The 20,653-nt window shown below is 34.0% G+C and overlaps 1 protein-coding gene across 2 annotated transcripts in view; it reads left to right on the forward strand.

The window, feature by feature from the left end:
• DCDC1 (doublecortin domain containing 1) overlaps positions 1–20,653 on the forward strand; it is a 484,878-nt gene that overhangs the window by 27,918 nt on the left and 436,307 nt on the right. The window contains exons 5-7 of one of the 2 annotated variants that reach the window (XM_060606272.3): positions 11,572–11,841; positions 13,033–13,189; positions 13,683–13,845. In XM_060606272.3, the coding sequence (XP_060462255.3) occupies positions 11,572–11,841; positions 13,033–13,189; positions 13,683–13,845 (590 nt within the window). The remainder of the gene's footprint in view (positions 1–11,571; positions 11,842–13,032; positions 13,190–13,682; positions 13,846–20,653) is intronic. The other variant, XM_060606273.3, reaches the window with a different exon arrangement.

Consider the following 20,653-nt stretch of genomic DNA (forward strand, 5'->3'; position numbering starts at 1 on the left):
CCCAGAGCCGGAGCCTGCTTTGGATTTTGTGTCTCCCTCTCTCTCTGCTCCTCCCCCACTCATGCTCTGTCTCTCTCAGAAATAAACTTTAGACTTTTAGCTAATTTTTGTTTTGCTTTATTCCTCTGAACTCTGAGTATATCAGCAGTGTCTGAGATTATTTACACAGTGTACTAGCTATATGGCTAGATAATTTTTTAGAACATCATTACTCAATATAGTTATACTGTAGAGACATAAGTTACTCGTGAAAGTGTTTTCCTCAATAAGACAATGGAAAACAATTTCCAAATAGGATTTTTAAGTATTCCTTTATACAAATGCCATTGCTAATAAATGTGTTTACACATTTTTATTGCTTTAGAATTTATTTTTACCAATTTCCTTTTCAAAATCATACTACATTCACTTTTTATTCCAACTATCTTTTGTGCTTTTTTAGATTCTTTATTTTTTTCTGCTAGAGCTAACTGTAATTTCATTTATACAGTTTCTTTCTGCTTTTTTCCCATTTTCTTTCTTTGATTCTGACTCGTTTTAACTCTGGCTTTTTTTGTCCTTTTTTAATGTCAGTCTTTCTTTTCATGTGACACCTTCCTACTGCCTGTTTTTTAGTAGTTTATTTCAATGTGGTACTCATATTTCTTTGTCTGAATCCTAATTTCTTTTCTGTCACTATTACATTTTACCATCAACTTTGATTATGATGTACCTAGAAAATAAAGTAAATCTCCTGGTAATCGAATGGAAGTCAAAGACAATGCCCAGAGATCTTTTACTTTCATGCAAAAGAAAATGATGAGTTTCAATCTGAAAGGGGTCAAGTTCATAAAGGCTAATGGTAATCTAAGATCTGTTGGCATTAATATGATTATCAGAGAGAGGCAATTTTCTCTACGAATAAAGACATTTTCCCCCTGATTGAGGTTAAAACTTTTCTTGTCTCATTCTTGTTTTCCTTGCCACCTTTCTTCCACAATCTTTGTGATCATTTTATGAGAAATAATTATTAAAATATAGTCAATTTGTTGTTCTTTTACTTATATCACAAGAGATTATGTTTCTCTCCACTAAACACACTGTACATTTTACAAAATATGCCCACATGTATTAAATCCATTCATTGCAGCCATACAGTGACCAGTCACTTTAGTCTCATGTTATTACCTGATGCTATTAATTTATTCTATATTGTATTTACATTATTCACTCTTCACTCTTTCTTGTGTTCTTTCAGTGTTTTTTTTCTTTGTCCTTCTTCTATATTTGTAGCAGAGTGAAAACTGCTATACCAGGATCCTTCCCTTAACAAGAAAACTAATCACCATCAGTGTAAATGAGTTCAACAAAATTGTGCCAAAGAAGGTCTGATCCTCCCATTTTATGACTTACCAGTACAAGGTCAGATGACTGGAAATATCTAGCATCATTATGAAAAGCAGCACAATAGGAAACTTTTCCTACCTAGCTTTGGTGTGATGTATTTCCAGGTACGCTGGCACAGAGCACCAGCCTTTGAGACATGGATGGCAAAATTAATTATTTATTGGTAACTGGTATCTATGGACAGTTCCGTCATATTTATAGAAAGATATTTCTAAGTGCTGAGTAGATTTCCAAATTAAAATTTCATTTTAAAATTAAGAGAATGTTGTAAACAGTATTTCTTTCTATCCCACATATAAAATATTTTATTGATTTTTAGCTGATGATCATCTAGGATGTAATTTCATGATTTTTATAATAGAAAGTTATAGTATCTTTTAATCTTGCTTGCAGCTGAGCGTGTTGCCAACTCTTTTAATTCCCTGCAGGAGAAATTTTTTTTAGTACATTAAATGAGGACTTATATCAGTTTTAAAAGTGAATTACCAGCGGTTTTTTGTTATATGTTATCTGGGTTACTTTTCACAGACAAATCGTGCTTTCAAGGAGACTGGCAACACATAAACTATTCATTCACTTTTTAATGTCTAATTTTAGTTATCTTGGATTTTTCTTTACTTTTTTTTTTTTTAAAGGTAATCTCTGTGCCCAATGTGGGGCTTGAACTCATGACTCTGTGATTAAGAGTTGGATGCTCCACTGACTGAGCCAGCCAGGCACCCTGGGTCTTGGATATTTTTAATTGGAATGAGTCTTAGATGCCTTTATAAATAGAAACATTTGATCACATTGCCTTTTCTAGGGACAGTTTAAGTTTAGCAATTTCATCATTCCAAAGATGGGCTGTCAGTTCCCAGCACAGGATGGGTAGCAGAAGGGAGAGAGGGGAGACAGCAAAAGTTAATGAAGCAAGGCAACACCTTAAGTACCTCCATTGCCCAACAAATCACACTTTGTGCAGTTCATATTTTTTTTCAATTTTTTTTTTCAAAATCAAAATCTCTACAGATCTAAAGATTAATGTATGATTTCCTTTTAAAATGTTAAAAGACTATATTGTTTCCTTTTGAAAATTTAGATTTCCTCTGGAAAAATTTCTGTATAATATCTGTAACCTCCCCAGTTTTAAAGATGTACCTTGCTCTTATTCCTTTGTACATTTGTATAAACACAAATATACTTTTCTTCCTTTGGGTGAGATGATCCTATATTCAGATGGTTCCTTTACCAATTTTAGAAATTGCTCCTCTTGTTTAGAATTTCCTTCTATAAAATTAAGCAAGTTCAATTTAACAGACATTGAATAGCTCCTATAGCGTATATATGTGATTTGAATACTATGCATTGGTTATTATTCAATCATCAAGTTGCAAGTACAAATTTGATATAGTATGTATTGTAAAATAACTGGAAATTGCTTTGCAACTGGGATACCCTTACCTAAATTTCTAGGCCAAACTAGAAATATATTTTCTTCTGGTGTTGGAGATAAAATTTGAGGGGAATTGTTGAGTTTTATTATAATCACTTGTATTATTTACTTTCTATGATGTTTAACTTACATTTTATCTAGCTATTGTAGAAAGTTATTTATATCTTTAGGTTATTCATTTCATCAAGTTGGAGAAAGGTTAGGATGAAGTTTAATGAAATTTTTGTACTTTATGTACTGCAGAGATTTTATACAAGGTTACATTCATCAAACATATATAAGGTTATTTCTTTTATTAGTTGCATTCCAGTATTTTAAGTTGATGATTTATTATTGAATGTACTTGGGGTCATTTTCCCTCATGTTTCATTTTCCTATTTGTATTTATTCCAATTAGAGAGTTTAATTACTATTAAAATGGTAATAGGATAAAGATAAGTTTTACAAATGACAATATTAAAAAAAAACATAACTCTTCAGGAAGGTTTAAATGCCATACAAATATAAAGCAAGAAATCTATGCTTGTCAAATATACAGTATAAATAAATAATTTAGATGAAAATGGTTGACTACATTTAACAAAGAGACTACTAAATAATGAGGGGCTAAAGAGTGGTTGTTATACTTGATGTACTTCATTGAATATTGTAAGTAATTGCTATCCATAAAAATTCTATGGCTTCTGTATAGGAAAAAGAGACATTTTGACAGCCAACACTGGTATGAAGCAACAGCAAGTACAAATCCTTGGCATCTGTCATTATTCTGCTGTTGAATTCACATCTAAACTATGTGATTACTTAGACCTGTATGTTTGTTATTGAGCCATGATCTGTCAAAGTAGCCACACTTCCTAGTTATGAATAGAATTATTAGCCACCTGCAAATTTCTGCCATGGAAATCTAAATTCACCAGGGATGCTTTGTGTTTGAAAGAGCAGGGAAATAAAAACTCTGTGTCATTTTTATGCCTATGCTGAAGTTTTTGATGAAATGTTTCTACTTAAGTAAAAGTGAAATATTTAGAAAATACAATATTAGTTATACTTTAGTCCATTATAAAATTAGTAAAGATTTTGAATAAAACAAAAAGTAAAGCAACTATGATTAGAAAGCTGATTGTGTAAGTTAGGCTACTATTAGCACAAAGTAACAGAAAACTCAACTGAAAGTGACTTTAAAAATGAGGAACGGTCATTATCTTACATAACAAGAACCTCAGAGGCAGGCAATTCGAGGGTTAAATTCAGTGGTTCAGCAGTGTTTTCAAAGAGCCTTGCTCTTTGTATCTTTTCCTCTGCCATCCTCAGACTATTGGCTAGATCCTTGGGTATGACTCCTCCTACTCACAAGATGGCTTATTACATGTTCACTCAATAATGTCTGAATAAAGGGGTGTCTGGGTAGTTCAGTTGGTTGAGCATCTGACTCTTGATAGAAGCTCAGGTCATGATCCCAGGGTCATGGGATCAAGACCCTTGTCAGAGTCCACACTGACCGTGGTGTGGGAGCCTGCTTGGAATTCTCTCTCTCTGTACCTCTGCCCCTCTCCTTCTCTTGCTCTATGAAATGAAACGAAATGAAATGAAATGAAATGAAATGAAATGAAATATAAAATAAAATAAAATTATAAAATAAAAAAATAAATTTTATTTAAAAAATTTCTGACTAAAGAAAATGGATATTTGATTATTTCTTTTTTTAAGATTTTATTTTTTTAAGTAATCTCTACACAAAATGTGGGGCTCATACTCAGAACCCCAAGATCAAGAGTCACATGCTTTACTGGCTGAGCCAGCTAGGTGACCCTATATTTCTTTTTTATTAGGGCAAAATACATTTCTCCAGATGACTTTGCATCATGTCTCAGTGACCAAAATTGGATCATAGTAATGTAGTAATCATAGGCTGATTACTTAGCCTGCAAGGGACAAGGGAAATATAATTACCATCGTTGGTGTTAGACACTGAGGATTCACCCATGGGAACTGATTAGGGGATAGTTTCCATGGGCATATAAAGAGGATGAATCCACAACATAACTGAGACTTTTCATCTAAGGAAAAATCAGTGGAATAACTGTTGGATAAATAATCAACATTGCCTGACATAACTCTTGGCTTTGGCTTTCTTACATTTTATTTCAAAAATTGTGTTTATTTTGTCAGTGGTATTTTAGTGACACATTTTGGCATGATGTCATAATTATCACAGAGTAGTTATTCCTTTATATCAACTACTGGTTAAGTTTCAGTAGAAGTGTCAAAGATGTAAAGCAAAGATCTTACCTTGGCAGAATGGGATATGAAATCATGTGAAATCACATAACAAATCACAAAGCAAACATATCAATATGCAAACTAGTACATCAGTTTATACAGGATGTAGGGGAATGATTTAGAATAAGGAAGGCCTTAAGGAAGATGATAGTCACTATGAATTCATAGTCACTATGAATTCTACAGCTATAAGAACTAAATTCTGGCAAAACCCGAATGACCTTGGAAAAAGACCATGAGCATCAGATGAAACTGTAACACCAGATGACACCTTGATTTCAGTTTTATGAGATCCAAAGAAGAGGGTCCTGGGAAGCTGTACCCAGACCCTTGACCCATGGAAACCATGTAATAATAAATAAATATTGCTTTAAGCCACTAAGTTTGTGGTAATTTGTTGCCCAACAATAGGAAACTAATACAGATAGATGGATGATAGATAGATAGATAGATAGATAGATAGATAGATAGATAGATAGATATTTTTTAAGAAGGTATATTTCTGGGGGTGCCTGGGTGGATCAATCGGTTAAGCGTCCAACTTCGCTTCATGTGAGGTCATCATCTCACAATTTGTGAATTTGAGCCCCGCATCAGACTCTGTGCTGACAGTTGGGAGCCTGGAACCTGCTTCGAATTCTGTGTCTCATTCTCTCTCTGTCCCTCCCCCCATTTGTGCTCTGTCTCTCTCTGTCTCTCAAAAATAAATAAATGTAAAAAAAATTTTTTTTTAAAAGAAGGTATATTTTTGAAGTTGTATAATTGATATTCTTGTACCAACCTAATGTAGTAGAATTTAGGCTTTAGGCTGGAAAAAAATGCTTTCTTACTAGTGGTAAAAGAGTAAATAATACAGTGGTGAATTGGAATATTTGACAGAAATCAAAGTCTAGCATTTTATATGGGCTACATAATTGATAAAGTATAGTGATTCCAGCTATCAAATCTACCAGGGCAAATGTGAATGCACAGGAAGGAAATGCATTCCTATATGCAAGGGTAGCATAGAAATCTTACCAATCTTTCAAACAATTTGAAATCTTTATATATATGAATTGTTTACAGATATAATGAAAGATTTACAGTAAAGACACATCATAAACTTACAGGACAAGATAATAAGACTGACATAGAAATGTTAAAATTTATAAAATTATAAATTAGTCCAGGTTCCAGAATGTGGTAGATAGCTTCAACAGTAATTGAGGACAAATTGAGGTTATTTTTTATGATAAAGAATCCTTTCCTAAAACGACTGGTTTAGGAATCCACATGGATTTAAGCCATGGATTAACCACATGGATTTAAGGTACACATATCCTTGAAAAATGGAATAAGGAAGTATATATAGACCACAAGCCCATGGAGGGAACAATAAATGGGTATGATATGTTCTCAGGTTCTTGCATTATCTGGAAGGTAATTAATTAGTAATTTATATTAATCTTTAATTATAGGATTCATATTATAATATCTAATGTTTCCACTAAAAATAAGGTTAAACAATGCAGGGCATTCAATCTAATAGAAAAAAATAAAATAATAAAAAATATATATTATTTAATCCAAGAGTGAACAAGAAAGGAATTCAACGGAACAGAGAATGCATAGGAAGACTAGAAAACAAATTGTAAGGTTACAGGCTAAATTCTCAATTAAAAGACAGTCTTGGTGACGGAAATAACTGTGGGAAGGTATAGTACAATTCTAAAAGGCCAAAACTGTCTGTGGGGGGACAATAGCTATATGAAGATATATATAAATCTAAAGGTGGAAGAAAGTTCACTTTAATAAATCTGAATGTCATGAGATCTCTAAGAAATTTTTGCCGAGAAGGCAAAAAGATCTTTCAAAGGAAAAGAGGAGAAATAAGAGAAAGAAAGACAAATAAGGAGGCTATAATTATGGTTCCTTAAATACAATCTAGATATTAGAGTTGTATTAGCTAAAGAGCACTACTGGTTCATTGCTGCTAGTGTAGAACTACCTCCTTTGCCCACCTCTCCAATCAAATAATACAGTGTCTCTGCTTATCTTGGCATAGTAGACAAGCCATGCATCTGAGAGTCCATCTTACTCTAAGCCCTCCTGTACCTAGTTTTGGGCCACTGGTGGGTACTTTCCCATCGACAGGCTTGCCAGTGGCTTACGAGATTGCCTACCTTGAGAGTTCTACCCAGCAGGGCGTCCTAAACTGAATAGTGATGCAATTAAAGTTTTGGGGGCATTGAATGTGAGTCATAGAGAGTCTTCAGAAAGTAGTGTGGTACAGAAATAGGGAGATACATAGAGGAAGTTAGCAGAAGCCATGAGGAGTAAGGAGAAGGACAGAGGTAGGTTAGGCAATAATGACGTAAGAGGAAGAAGCAGTTAGATACAGAAGGATAGATGAGGTTGCTGAATAAAAAAAATGTGGCACTCTACTAGAGTTGTGGTATTTGTTGTTGTCTTTTAATTTTTTTTTTTTTAAGTAAGCTGGATGCCCAACATAGGACTTGAACGCATGACCTGGCAGTCAAGAGTCAATGAGCCAGACAGGTGCTCCTGATTTTTAGTATTTTAATTTGAGTATAGCTAATACACAATATTACATTAGTTCAGGTGTCCAACGTACTGATTGTACAAGTTTATACATTTTATTATACTCAAGTGTAGCTAACATCTGTTCCCATACAATGCTATTTCAATATCATTTCTACTACAGTTGTTCTTAAATCAGTAGTATATTCTAAAGAGCAATGAATGGTCTTCTAATTCTCTTTGTGCCCTGCTGGAGTGGTTTTATTTCCTTTTTTCAGTTTCTGTGTATACCACTAACAAGCTCAGTCACCTGAAACCCAAATGTGTTTGAGCTGAATGATCCTAACACCCTCGTTTCCAGCATTAATTTAACAAGCCATGTGTGTGGGTTTAATTCCCTGTGTAGGACAAGTTAGCTTTGCCAAACAGTTCTGTGATTATCCTCTCACACGCCCAAAGACTAGGCAACACATCAAATGTTATAAGAAAAAAGAGTTTAATAGTGTGTAAGGACTAGTGCAAACCTGTCATCAACATTGATAAAACAAATCAAAGCTGAAGACTACAGATGGTGGCCCAGTAGTGACTTTTTTACATGAAAAGCTACCTTTTCTTATCCTTTTTAATATAAATTACTAGAGAAAGGCAGATAATAAATAAATATATGGTAAAATCATGTTGCTTAATTTAATTCTTTTAACCATTTACCAGGTAAATCTCATATAATTTATTGTCCTAACCCTACCAGAATCATGTGGAGTTGGCAGGGAGAAGGATGAAAGTTTCCCTAAAGGATGCCAGTGCTGTTACCAGAAGACAGGGGGAAGATATGTCAAGAGACAAAGAAAAGCAAATAGCTTTTACATGATTAGATTGAGGACGGCAAGGTATACTTGATAAAATTTGTTTACATTCTGATAAAATCTGTAAAGACCATATAGCAACTCGAAAAATGGTTATTAAGACAATATTTAAATAAAAAAGGCAAAATACTGAATTAATAATGGTATGACACATGATGCAGGGTCCTAGAGCGAAACAGTCAAAGAATTCTTGAGGCATTTTATGGTGCAAAAAGATGTCTTTATTATAGCACTGGGACAGGAGCCATGCACAGAAAGAGCTGTGCTGTGATTGTGAAGAATGACTGATTACATAGGATTTTCTATCCTACAGAGGTGAGGTGACATCAGGGCTCTAGGAAATTAAGTCTATAGGTTCTTGGAGGTCTGGCTGTTACTAAGATTGTGTAAATTTTTCCTGTAAATCAAGGCAGTTATAAACTATAGTAGAGTTTCATGTCCTGCATGACTGCGATCTTTATCAGTTGACCATTTGTTTCTCCCTGCCTTTGTTCTTAGGCAGTCACTAGTGCCTAAAGAATGTTATACATATCCCATCTTAAGGGGAGGGGGTTTGTGAGGTGTCAGCTTGAGTTTTGCCCTCAGCTTGCCTTTACCCTCTCATCAACATAGTTGAAGCTTTGAAATATGGAAAAAATAAAACCTTTCACTTTCTGGTGACGTGACAATGGATTATTATATAAAATCATTAGTATATTTGTAAAAATATTTGATAGTAAACAAAATGCATTCATTGAAAAAGAAAGACATGAGGCAACTGGCTGGCTCAGTTGATGGAGCACATGACTCTTGAACTCAGGGTTGTAAGTTCAAGCCCCAAGTTGGGTGCAGAGAATATTTTTAAAAAAATAAAATCTTAAAAAAAAAAAAAAAGACACCTGTTCTTCATTAAGTAGAGAATTTGTTTTCTTTCTTTTCATGAGTATTTGCTTTCCAAGTGATTATTTATGGGCACTGGGAACTATTTATGAGATCTGCAGATCTTTCCTCCTGTCTGTTTACTGCTCTTCCCCTAAGTTGAAAAGCATGGTGACCATTTGCAGTTCCATTGCTACTGCTGCAAAAACACTGCCACTGAGACATGACCTCTGCCTCATGCCACCATTCACCATTGCTATCAAAATCCGAATAGCCCAGGTCTGAAGGGAGGTCTCACCTCTGCCAGAGCTAACGTCCAGTGATCAATTCAAAAGGCTGCCAAAGTTTTGAGCCTAGCTAGGTTTTGGAGTGTAGGGAAAACTACTTCTCTCCCTAGAGCTACAGTCAGTCTAGGACAGACTTGGGTAGAAACATGTGATAACAACAAATACAACTGCTTGCATCCCAGTGTTTTAGCTTTATTGATCCACTGTATCAACTCTCATACACACACACACACACACACACACACACACACACACACACACACACACACACCAATTTTCCCCATGCCACATGAAAGTCTTTCATTCTTTCAGAAGAAATGATCAACCATTTTACACATTTGTGAACATAGAGAGGACAGGCCAGAAGAAATAATTGTGATTATAATGACATTGGTGGATAAAAAAATCTGGAGGAGGGGCTGGCTGTGCTAAGCTTTCCACATTAAGCATATGCTAGTTTATATTTACATGAGTGGGTGGGGTTATAATACATTATGCATAAAAACTACTGAGAAACTAACAAATTAGAAAGAAGCAGATTTGGTTTGTATAAAAATACAAATACATACATGAATAACTGAAATAATATGTGTAAGTTTACTATCATCTATGCTTAATCATCATACAGCTCAATATTCTCAATTATGTTAAAACGTGTTTCATTTTATCATACCAGCAAGTTCCCTATATACTCCATCTTTATAACTTGGTATTACACAGCGTCACAGGACATATGGTCCTTTGTTGAAACATCATAGTTTTTTTTTAAAATATTTATTTGCTTTTGAGAGAGAGAGAGAGAGAGAGAGAGAGAGAGAGACAGAATCTGAAGCAGGCTCCAGGCTCCGAGCTGTCAGCACAGCCTGATGCAGGCCTCGGACCCACGAACTGGGAGATCATGACCTGAGTCAAAGTCTGATGCTTAACCAACTGAGCAACCCAGGTGCCCCTCAAATATCATAGTTTATCTAAATACTACTACTCCAGCTTAACTACCAGGTAGGGTGACCAACTATCCCAACTTGTCTGAGATTCAGGGAGTTCCTGGAGTGTGTGACTTTCAGTGCCAATGGCAGGGCAGTCCTGAGTAAACCAGGATGAGTTGGTCACCATAAATCTAGTCTGCCATGAGGCCTTCATAGGCTTTATTCTAGCCTATGTAGTGAGTTTGCCTTCAAGAAATTCTTTTGGCATTTATAGTTAATACACACCCATAGTTCTAAGCAGATTGTTTAGCATATATTCTCTCGAATTAGGGGATAGTTTGCAAGTTTCTTGAAGGTAGGAGACACATCTCTTTAACTTTTAGATTTCCTAATACTGAACAGAGTACGGAGTAGTTTTTAAATGAATCTAAGAATTAAAGCCTGGGTGGCTCAGTCAGTGAAGCAACTGACTTCAGCTCAGGTCATGATCTTGTGGCCCATGAGTTTGAGTTCCCCCATCTGGCTTTGTGCTCAGAGCATGGATCCTGCTTGGGATTCTGTGTCTCCCTCTCTCTCTGCCCCTCCCCCTCTCACACTCTATGTCTCTCTCATAAATAAAACACTGAAAAAAATTTTTAATTAAAAAAATTGTACTTAGCTGTTTTAAGCATTATACAATCTTTCTCCTTTAGTTTAATAGAGCAAAACAATTCAATTTAATGGTTATGAATGTGAGTTTATTTTAGAATGGGCTTGGGTTCAGTTTTCTACCCTGTCAGTTTACTCATTATGTGAACTTGGGCAAGTTAAGTGGCCTCTCTGAGCCACAATTTCTTAAATCTGTAAAATGGGGATGAAAATAGTACCCACTTTCCAGGGATATTCTAAGGAGTAAACAAAATAATGACTAAGTGTGTGATATTTTGTCTAGCACATGTCATACAGTCAGTTATATGGTAGTTGTTAATAAGTAATTACAGATCAATTCGCTGTATTCTTCCCTGGATGGTTTCTTTCAGAGAGTTTATGTCATCCCAGGCAAAAGCAGTTATTAAAACAACTGAAGATTATTTGCAGCCTCAGTTTGGCCCCAACAGGCTTTTGCATTCAGCGACAGTATCAGAAGGGTCAGGACTTCAAGATTGCTCCCCACATCAAACAGTATCAGATCATAGCCATGATGAAATATCAGACCCATATAGCTACAAATCAAACAGTAAAAACAATTCTTGTTTTATATCAGTATCCAAGAGAAACAGACCTGTCAGTGATCCAATGGGTCAACTGAGGTAATCAAAGCTATTCTCTGTTCTTTTTAACCCACTGCTGAAGCTTTTTCCTTTGAGCAGAATTTATAATGATTCAATTGACTATTTCAGACATTAAAATGTAACACATCTCTAGGGTTTTGTTTCTGTTTTTGTTTTGTTTATTTTTTCTTTGAAAGCACCTGAGTAGAATGTTGCTAATTACACTTGTGGAAAACATGAGGTACACTTAAATGTGGATAATATGAAACTCTGAAAAAAATACTTGAAGCAGAATCAGACTAGGGCTACAAAATATCTGTTTACCAGATATTTGTTTAAAAATAGAAATGCATACTTTTGATATTTAAGCAGTATTTTCCAGTAAAATCAAGTTGAAATGAACTTATTATAAAACCATTTTGTGTGTATATTTTCACTTCAAGATTATTGTCATAAACTGTTAAACCTAAGAATTTATGGATAGAAAAAAATGTTGGTAAGAGCAAAACTCAAACCAAGAAACTGATACTCCCGTTATTTTCATGTTTGATTAGGTAGGTGTATTATGACTTTAATTTACCTGAAGTTTTTATTTTAAAATGTTTACTTTGCTTCTGTGGCATTAAGAATTACCAGGGTTAGTTAGAGAACTTGAAATCAAAACAACATATTAGTCATTTACCATGTACTTTTGCTGAGGAAATAATGAGGACTGAAACTGATTTTGGATGAAGTAAAAACTTAGAAATTTTCCTTTACTACCCCAAACAATTTGAGATGAAGGTAATTACAATTAACTTTAGAGTAAGAAATTTAGAATAAGAAACTTTGAATTTCAAATCTTTTTTTCAAAAATCAAAGTACTTTGATAAACATGAAAACTTAATGGAAAATCTTACCTGTTTGCTATTTCATGATGGTAGGACCATGTTACTATTTTTTGTTTTCTATCAGAACATAGCATGTATACATACTTTTTTTTAAATGAGTGTTGTGGTGTTTTATAAGTAAATTGATAAAAATCAATTATTTTCAGCTGCCTTACATGAACAGTTTTAGCAAGCCTATTCTATATTAAAATTTTTAAATCTTAGCCTATAAAAAGGTTTTTTTGGTGAATACTTAGAAACAATCTCTAGGGATTATATCTGTAAAACATGCCTAAGATAATATTTATTTAAATGTTATTATTAATTAACATACACCAATTTTGTGGTTTTTTTCCTTCAGAGATGCAGAGTTCTCTTCTTTAAAATTTCAGCCGGCCCAGAATCGGCAGAGATCATGTCAAAGACACAAACTTCATCCCAGAGTGATTACAGTAACAGCTTACAAAAATGGATGTAGAACAGTCTTTGCCAAAGTTACAGTACCAACCATCACCTTGGTAAATAGTGTTCATAAGTTTTCAGTGCTTTATTTCTTCCCTTACTCTTTCATAATATAAAAAATGAAAAAGATGGCATTGTGTTAAAATTTTCTTTTTAGTGATGAATCTGTAAATTGCTTATGTATACATAGATCTCATAGGCATTTTATTCCTTTCTTGTTTATCAACATGTAAATGGTACATTTAATAAATAAATGACCCTTCTGTTTAATAAACAGATGCAATGGTTTTCTGTCTTGTGGAGTTGTTAAACTGACAGAATATTTAAGAACTAAAATTAGACAATAATTAGATATTCTCAGAGCTGTGATTTTCCTCTTCTTTGTATATTTTCAAGTGCTAGAAAATACATTGGTGGAGTTACTTCAGTTACTTAACTTGGCCAGTGACTCAATGGGTGTCTGTTTTCATCGTTAGCACCTTTTGTTTCATGGCAATGTGTTGCTTCTTTGTCCTAACTCACTTTCTCTTACCTCTTGCTTTCTTCTAGTTGCTGGAGGAGTGCACAGAAAAGCTGAATCTGAACATGGCCGCACGACGAGTGTTCTTGGCAGACGGCACTGAAGCCCTCAAACCTGAAGATATACCCCATGAAGCCGACGTTTATGTTTCAACAGGAGAGCCCTTTTTAGATCCATTCAAAAAAATTAAAGGTAAAAAAGAAAAAATATACTCTACCCCCACCCACAGTAAATTGCTTCAGGGGTGCAATTAAAAAATGATTTTCATCCTGTCTTTTTTGCATGGTTTAACAAAACTAATGTTTACGCATTTACAGCTCAGTAAGAGGATAATGTGCTTAATGAAAGAAAAATCCACTGACAGCCACGTTTATTGCCCTTCATTAGCATTGGTGCTTAATTTAATATAGATCTGAATAGACATTAGGGAGCCTGCAGGAGGTTAAATGGTGAAAATATAATAAATTAAATCAGAGATTATTGAATTTACTGTTTAGTTTCTGTGACACCCAACAGACATAATTCATTAGATTTATTCTCTCAGAAAATAGTTCAAAGTTTCAAGGAGCATTTATTCATTTACACTCTTGGTCTTTTTTCAGATGGCATTAACATAACTATGAAAATGTGATCAGAATAAACATATAATTCTTATATACATGTGATTTTCCTAACAAAATTTTCCATAAGGTAAATACTGCAGCTTGAGTTTTTTAAACCTTGAAATGTGTGTGTGTGTAGTTTATATTTGTGTTTATATATAATAATATATATACACATATTTGTGTATGTACACATATGTATATTATTATATATATACACATATATATGTGTATATACACATATGTATATTGTTATATATACACATAAATACAAACATATGTATTTTAGACATATGCTGGTAAGCTCTTTTTTCAAAAGTGCAGTGTTTCTAACATTCACAAATGTGATTTTCTAAACTAAAACAAACATTTTTCTTTCTTCAGTGAGAAAGAATACATTTCCAGAAAGAAAGAAAAGTACTGAGAATATTCTTACAAGCATGTCATATCCATAGTCTGTCATCAAGTGCTATATATAGTAATCACATTTAAATGACATAAGAACTTTGGCATGCAAATTCAGCGTATCTAACTGCTATGTTCCCCTATACTTTTAATACTTTATTAGAAGTATTTTTTTCTACAACTGCTATAAAGCTGGTGAACCAGGACAAGTCTAGGCAATAATTGCGTAAGTGGAAGAGAAGTAATTCTGGAGTTCATTACAGATGAGATGATGAAAATTCTTCCTCTATTAATGTTATTATATAAGATAATACTAGGGTTTCTATCTCTTTGAAAATACTTGATCATCAGGAATAATTTCTTGAAATCAGTAGAAAGTTCATGGTAATTTGGTTCAAGGTAAAGAAACTTGTTGCTATAATACTCAGTAAAAATTACCTGTGCAAAAGTGTAGACCCATATATTTTTCAAATCTTGATTTAACTTTAAATTATGGCTCCTTTTATTTTGTATTCATTGAATCATTTGTAAAATTAATCTTGTATAAAAACATGAGTCTTTGTAGGTAAATGTTTCTGTGACTATTTTATATTTAAGTGTGTATGTAATGAGTGCTTCCTTAAAATCTTGATTGTTTTTATTAATAAGAAATACTGGCCTTTCATTGATAATGGTATTGGTGAAGAGATATATAAAAATTATTTATAGCCAAGCTTCGTGGAAAATTTTCTGGACATGTATGCCTAAAATAACAGTGTTAAACACATGACTAGCTTGGTGGATGATTTTTAAATGTACAAACTAATTTCCTCCTACTTTTTGTTTTCTCTTTTATCCTTTTTAAAGCCAAGTCCAGAACAAAAAACTTCTCTGCTTTGTCTGCATATCTTTGGCTGTGTTTCACTGTGACATGCACTGCTGTTCTTTTAGCACCAAAATGTTGGCACACACTCCTGAAAATTTCACACCATCTCTTGCTGGATCAGCAAGCTTAACCCACCAAAATCTGGTGTTGTGCAATGGTTTTTGACTGATAATCAATCTTTATGCTGCTCGACAGTTGTTGCTGGGACACGGAGTAGAGCAGGTGGCAGATGTGCCTTGTCTTTTGAGAAAAGAAATTGTAGGTGAGCTTGGACACAGACTAGCATATCACATGTCCATTAAAAAGACCTAGGATAAGTATAATGGGGAAAAAGCCACTTGTCTATGTTAAGCTCGTAGATAAGCCTAGAAGACTAAAGACTGATATTTGGTTTCTTCCAGAACCTTAAGAACATAAATGTAAATAAATGTTATATATACATAGTATAGTCTTTAACTTGAATTAAATAATTTGAGAGAAATGTGGGAAGATTTCAAATCTATATCTATATCTATATCTATCTATATATCTATCTATATGTCTATATATCTATATCTATATCTATCTATATACCTATATATCCCACATATTCACATGTACTTTTTCAAATCAGATTAAAATTACCTTTCTTGCATGTATTTTACAGATAATCAATAATTTGTCAACTTTCCATGAGTGTACCATAAAAATAAGACATGTGTGAATAGTCTTGAAGGTGGTAGATAAATTTAGAGTAAGGAAGCATTCTAAAGGTAAATAGGATAAAAACAGCTGGCAGGATTGGGTGCTACTCTTGTAGCTCTCTACGTGAACATGAATATTTTATATTCAGGTAATCAACAGGCATTAGAGTCAATAATTAGCCATTACTTTAATATAAATATTTCCATTCATTCAGCAAACATTCATTGAGAGCCTACTATGTGCCAGGTACTAGACCACATCAGAGACAGATGAAAAGGGGGGCTTAGAGTCTTTTTTTTTAAAACCATTTATTCTTTTATCTCTGATTTTAACTTCAATTTAATTCAATCTAAATTTAAACCAATAAGTATTTAAGTATCTACTATGTATGCAGTTTTGGCTTAGGGATAGAAGTCCTGGCCTTTAAGGAGCTTATAAGTTACAAATCCTTAAAATTGAGAACCCTTTTTAACAACATAAGTCAAATGGGTCCTCCAAAGGAAAATTTACGTTATTTCTGGTACAGGAAAGCCAAATAAGTCTGTATATATTTTGGCAATTGTATTTCCATACTTCACTGTTTTCTTATTGTTCTTTGGAAAAGCAATGTCAACAGTGAAAATAGCCTCAGAACTATTTCCAGATTTACTAAGGTAGAAAAAGACCTAAGGAACATCTCTAATTTTTAACTACTTTACTACCCATTTTGAGTACCACTGTTGACAGCCAGTGCCACTAGATTTAATAGAAAGCCAGAGAGCTATTTATCACATACCTGGAAACACAAAGCGTTCATGTAGAGGTCAAGCCAAGGTCAAGACTGACATGAAGCATTCCCTGTTGAAAAGCAGTATTAGAATAATTCTTACATTTTGAAGTTAAATGCCTAAGCAGAAGACTGTGTGTGGGGAAAAATAAAATCTTTTTTATAATAACTCTTGATGAAGATCAACGGTCTTATTAGGTCATATAATTATGGCATTTGAAGATTCTGAAATCTATTAATGATTCTCTAGAATTGTGAAGATGTAGTTAATGAATTGTTTGAAGAGGCATTTTAAAAGTTTTTGAATTCGTGGGCATGCACTTTAGGTTTTATTCAGTTTCCTCAATCTTCTTTAACGGCACAGTGAAAATGCTTGCATCAGATTCATGGGGTTTATGAGAGTTTAGCTCCTTTATAACTGTTAGAAGCTGTAGGCAGTGCCAACCTAGCATAAGAAATGCCCTGCAATTACTTAAATGTCTTAAAAAAGATGAGAGGAAAAAAGCTGCTTGGATCTAACTCATTAGGTCCAAGTTCCATTGTGTGGTGTTCTGATTGTTTAAAGTTTTCTTTAGCTTTATATTTTCATTCTTTCCTATATATTCTATTCGACTATTTGGCTTTTAGAGCTATCATTTACAATGATTCATTTCAGTCCTGAGTTTTGTTAACCAGAAATGAAACTGAGTACTATGAATAAGATTTTACATCTTTCATATACTGTATTGTGAAGATGTAGTCCCAGAAAAAAATCCATGAAAAGAATTCTTGATACTACACCTAAGATCTAAATTTAAACCTAGAGATTTTCTGCTAACTGCCATGTGATCTACAAAATGAAATAATTTGCTGTGACAGCTTGTGATTGACAAGAATATGTGTGAGCACATTTAAAATAGGCCATCTTTTCATGTAGAAGTAAATGTCAGTGAAATGATGGATTCTCATCATTTTAATTATTGATGATTTGGAAATATTTCAATTCCATGACATACAAGACACATTCTAAATAGCAGCATAACACTTTTTCTCCAATCTACGTCAATAATGAAATGTTCTGTCATATTTTGTTTTTCAAAAAATGCGTTAGTTTAATGAACCTGGATTCATGCATTATATTTTGTTCCATTATGTGTCTCTGAATTTGTTGATTTTTAAATGGTTGTGTTAAAAGCACATGTTTCAAGAAATAACCCACTACCCACCTCCTATCACACCTTGCTATTCTTGCTGCTAGATCTCAAGACAGTGCTACAGTGCTGACTATACCAAGGACTGCTTTGTCCTGCTAAAGCTAAGATTGGGTTTTGTGATGATCACACATGGGGCGACCACTACTTAATTCAAGCAACTACAGCAGGAGTCAGGGTGGGCTTTCCCAAGTTCCTAGCTATCACATTGTTTGCATAGTGTTGTAATAGGCAAGATTACTTGTCAGGCCATTTTATCTCCCACTTAGCTGCACATATTCAAAAATAAGAATATGACATTAGATAGAGAAAAAACTCACTTTCTTCTGAGATAGCACATGATTCTTTTATCTATTTTTGCAAGTGAGGGTAAAACTTAAGCATGTGTTTTATTTATTTCCCTATCCCAAATGTTTACAACCTGTAAGTAAGAGTGTAGCGTATCTTTACTATATAAACAGATGTCGATCTAAAGAATATTGCAAGAGTTGGACCTTCCAAAAACTGTCCTTAGCTAATAGGAAAATCTAGAGCATACAAGTGGCAGCATCTCCTTATATTGTCAAATTATCAAATCATTGAGAGTCATCTAAATCCTTGACATATTCGTGAACTGTTGAGTTGCATATATACCTAGAGGCTACGCTTGTTTAGCGAAGGTGTGCAAACCTAGAACTGTCCTGATAATTTGAATACTTTCTGTATGTCATGCACTGAGTTATGTGCTTTAAGTGTATTATATTTACTCCTCACAATTCCTGAGTTAGTGCTACAAGTCCATAATCTCTTATATGCAATTCCAAAATTCAAAATTGCCGAAGATAAAACAATTTTTTCAGAACTCATTTGGTAGCAGAAACTTACTTACTATAGATAACCAGTTGTTGTATTTAAAAAATAATTAATATGTTTGGTTATGGGTTGCTACCCTAAACCTTGCTGGACACACTACATAATAACATATGATCTATGCACTATTAGGATATATGCGCTATATTAACATTTTTGTATCCATAAATTCTATTTATGGAATTACATCTGACCTTAGGACTTTGACCTTAGGTAAGGTCCTTCTGTTGTAGCTGCAAAAAAACCAGATAAATTTTAATTCTCACTAGAGTATTTTTTAATGTTTATTTACTTATTTTGAGAGAGAGAGAGAGAGAGGAAGACAGAGAATCCCAAGTAGGCTCCACACCATCAGTGCAGAGCCCAATGCGGGGCTCCAACCCATGAACTGTGAGATCATGACCTGAGCCAAAACCAAGAGTCAGATGCTCAATCGACTGAGCCACCCAGGTACCCCCTCAGCATAGTATTTAACTCAGAAGTATTATAAATACCATCTTTATATCACATTGAGTTGTTTGCTACATGAGTAAAAGTAGACAGAGAGACTATCTCCCTGGCTAGACCTGAGAGAGTATGTGAGAGGTAATAAAAAAATTGTAGTTCTCTAAGGAGGCAGAGGAATAAAGAAAGACCATTCATTCATTTAACCATTCCCTCAAAATATATGTATTGAGCCCTTACAATGTGCCAGACATTGCTCCAAACCTTAAGGTTATGGTGTGAAGAGAGAGGTCTCATGGAGCTAAGAGAAGTAGAAGGAGCAAAGACAAGAAATATATAAAGAACCAAATAAGGTGTTTATTGACAGTGGTAAGTGTTATAAAACAAATAAAAAGGGTGGTATCATAAGAACAAGTAATGTCATGGAAACAAAAGGGGATGATTTTTCAAATGAAACAGACATTTGCAGTAAACTTTAAATCAAATCTTTTAGGCAGGTACTCTTTCAGGGGTTTGCCCTTCAGACCATTAGTTTTTCAAACTCTCAGACATGTATTGGGAAAGACATGAGAAACGTATTATTATTTAGTGGCAAGAACACTAGCCTTGAAGTCGGATGATCTTGCAAGATTCTAGTCCCTGCTATATATATAACCTTGGACAGATTGGTCTGTGCTTCATTGACCTTACCTGTAAAATTGAGGTACTAATATCTTAAGGAATTATTGGGTATTGTCTTTATTTCTAAAACAAGATAAATTATTTGAAAATTAAATGTCTATAAATTCCTAGTTTAAATAGAACACTGAGAATAGCATTTCCTAAACATAACTAAGGTTCCAATTCCTATTAAGATCCCAAGGCCATTAATCAGAACCTTATGTCCACTCCTCCCTTTTTAGAATAGCCAGCTAGGTTTAGAATAGCTAGCTAGTCAGGAAAATAACAGCAAAAACATTTACTTCTGCTTTCTTCATTACTGCCAGGGAAGCAAACTACAGTATGAGCCTGGACAACTCAGCCTCCCTCAGCCTCAGTTTTCTTATTCACAAATTGAGCCCCATAGTAGACACCTCACAGCATCATTATGAGGAGTAAATAAGATGATGTATGTAAAAGCCTGCCATACATAGTAGATGTCTAAAACATCTGATCTTTATTTATTTTCCCTCCTTTTGCACTATCTCTTACTAGG

Source organism: Panthera onca, chromosome D1 (genome assembly GCF_046562875.1).
Source record: "Panthera onca isolate mPanOnc1 chromosome D1, mPanOnc1 haplotype 2, whole genome shotgun sequence".
In the NCBI taxonomy this organism is placed as follows: domain Eukaryota; kingdom Metazoa; phylum Chordata; class Mammalia; order Carnivora; family Felidae; genus Panthera; species Panthera onca.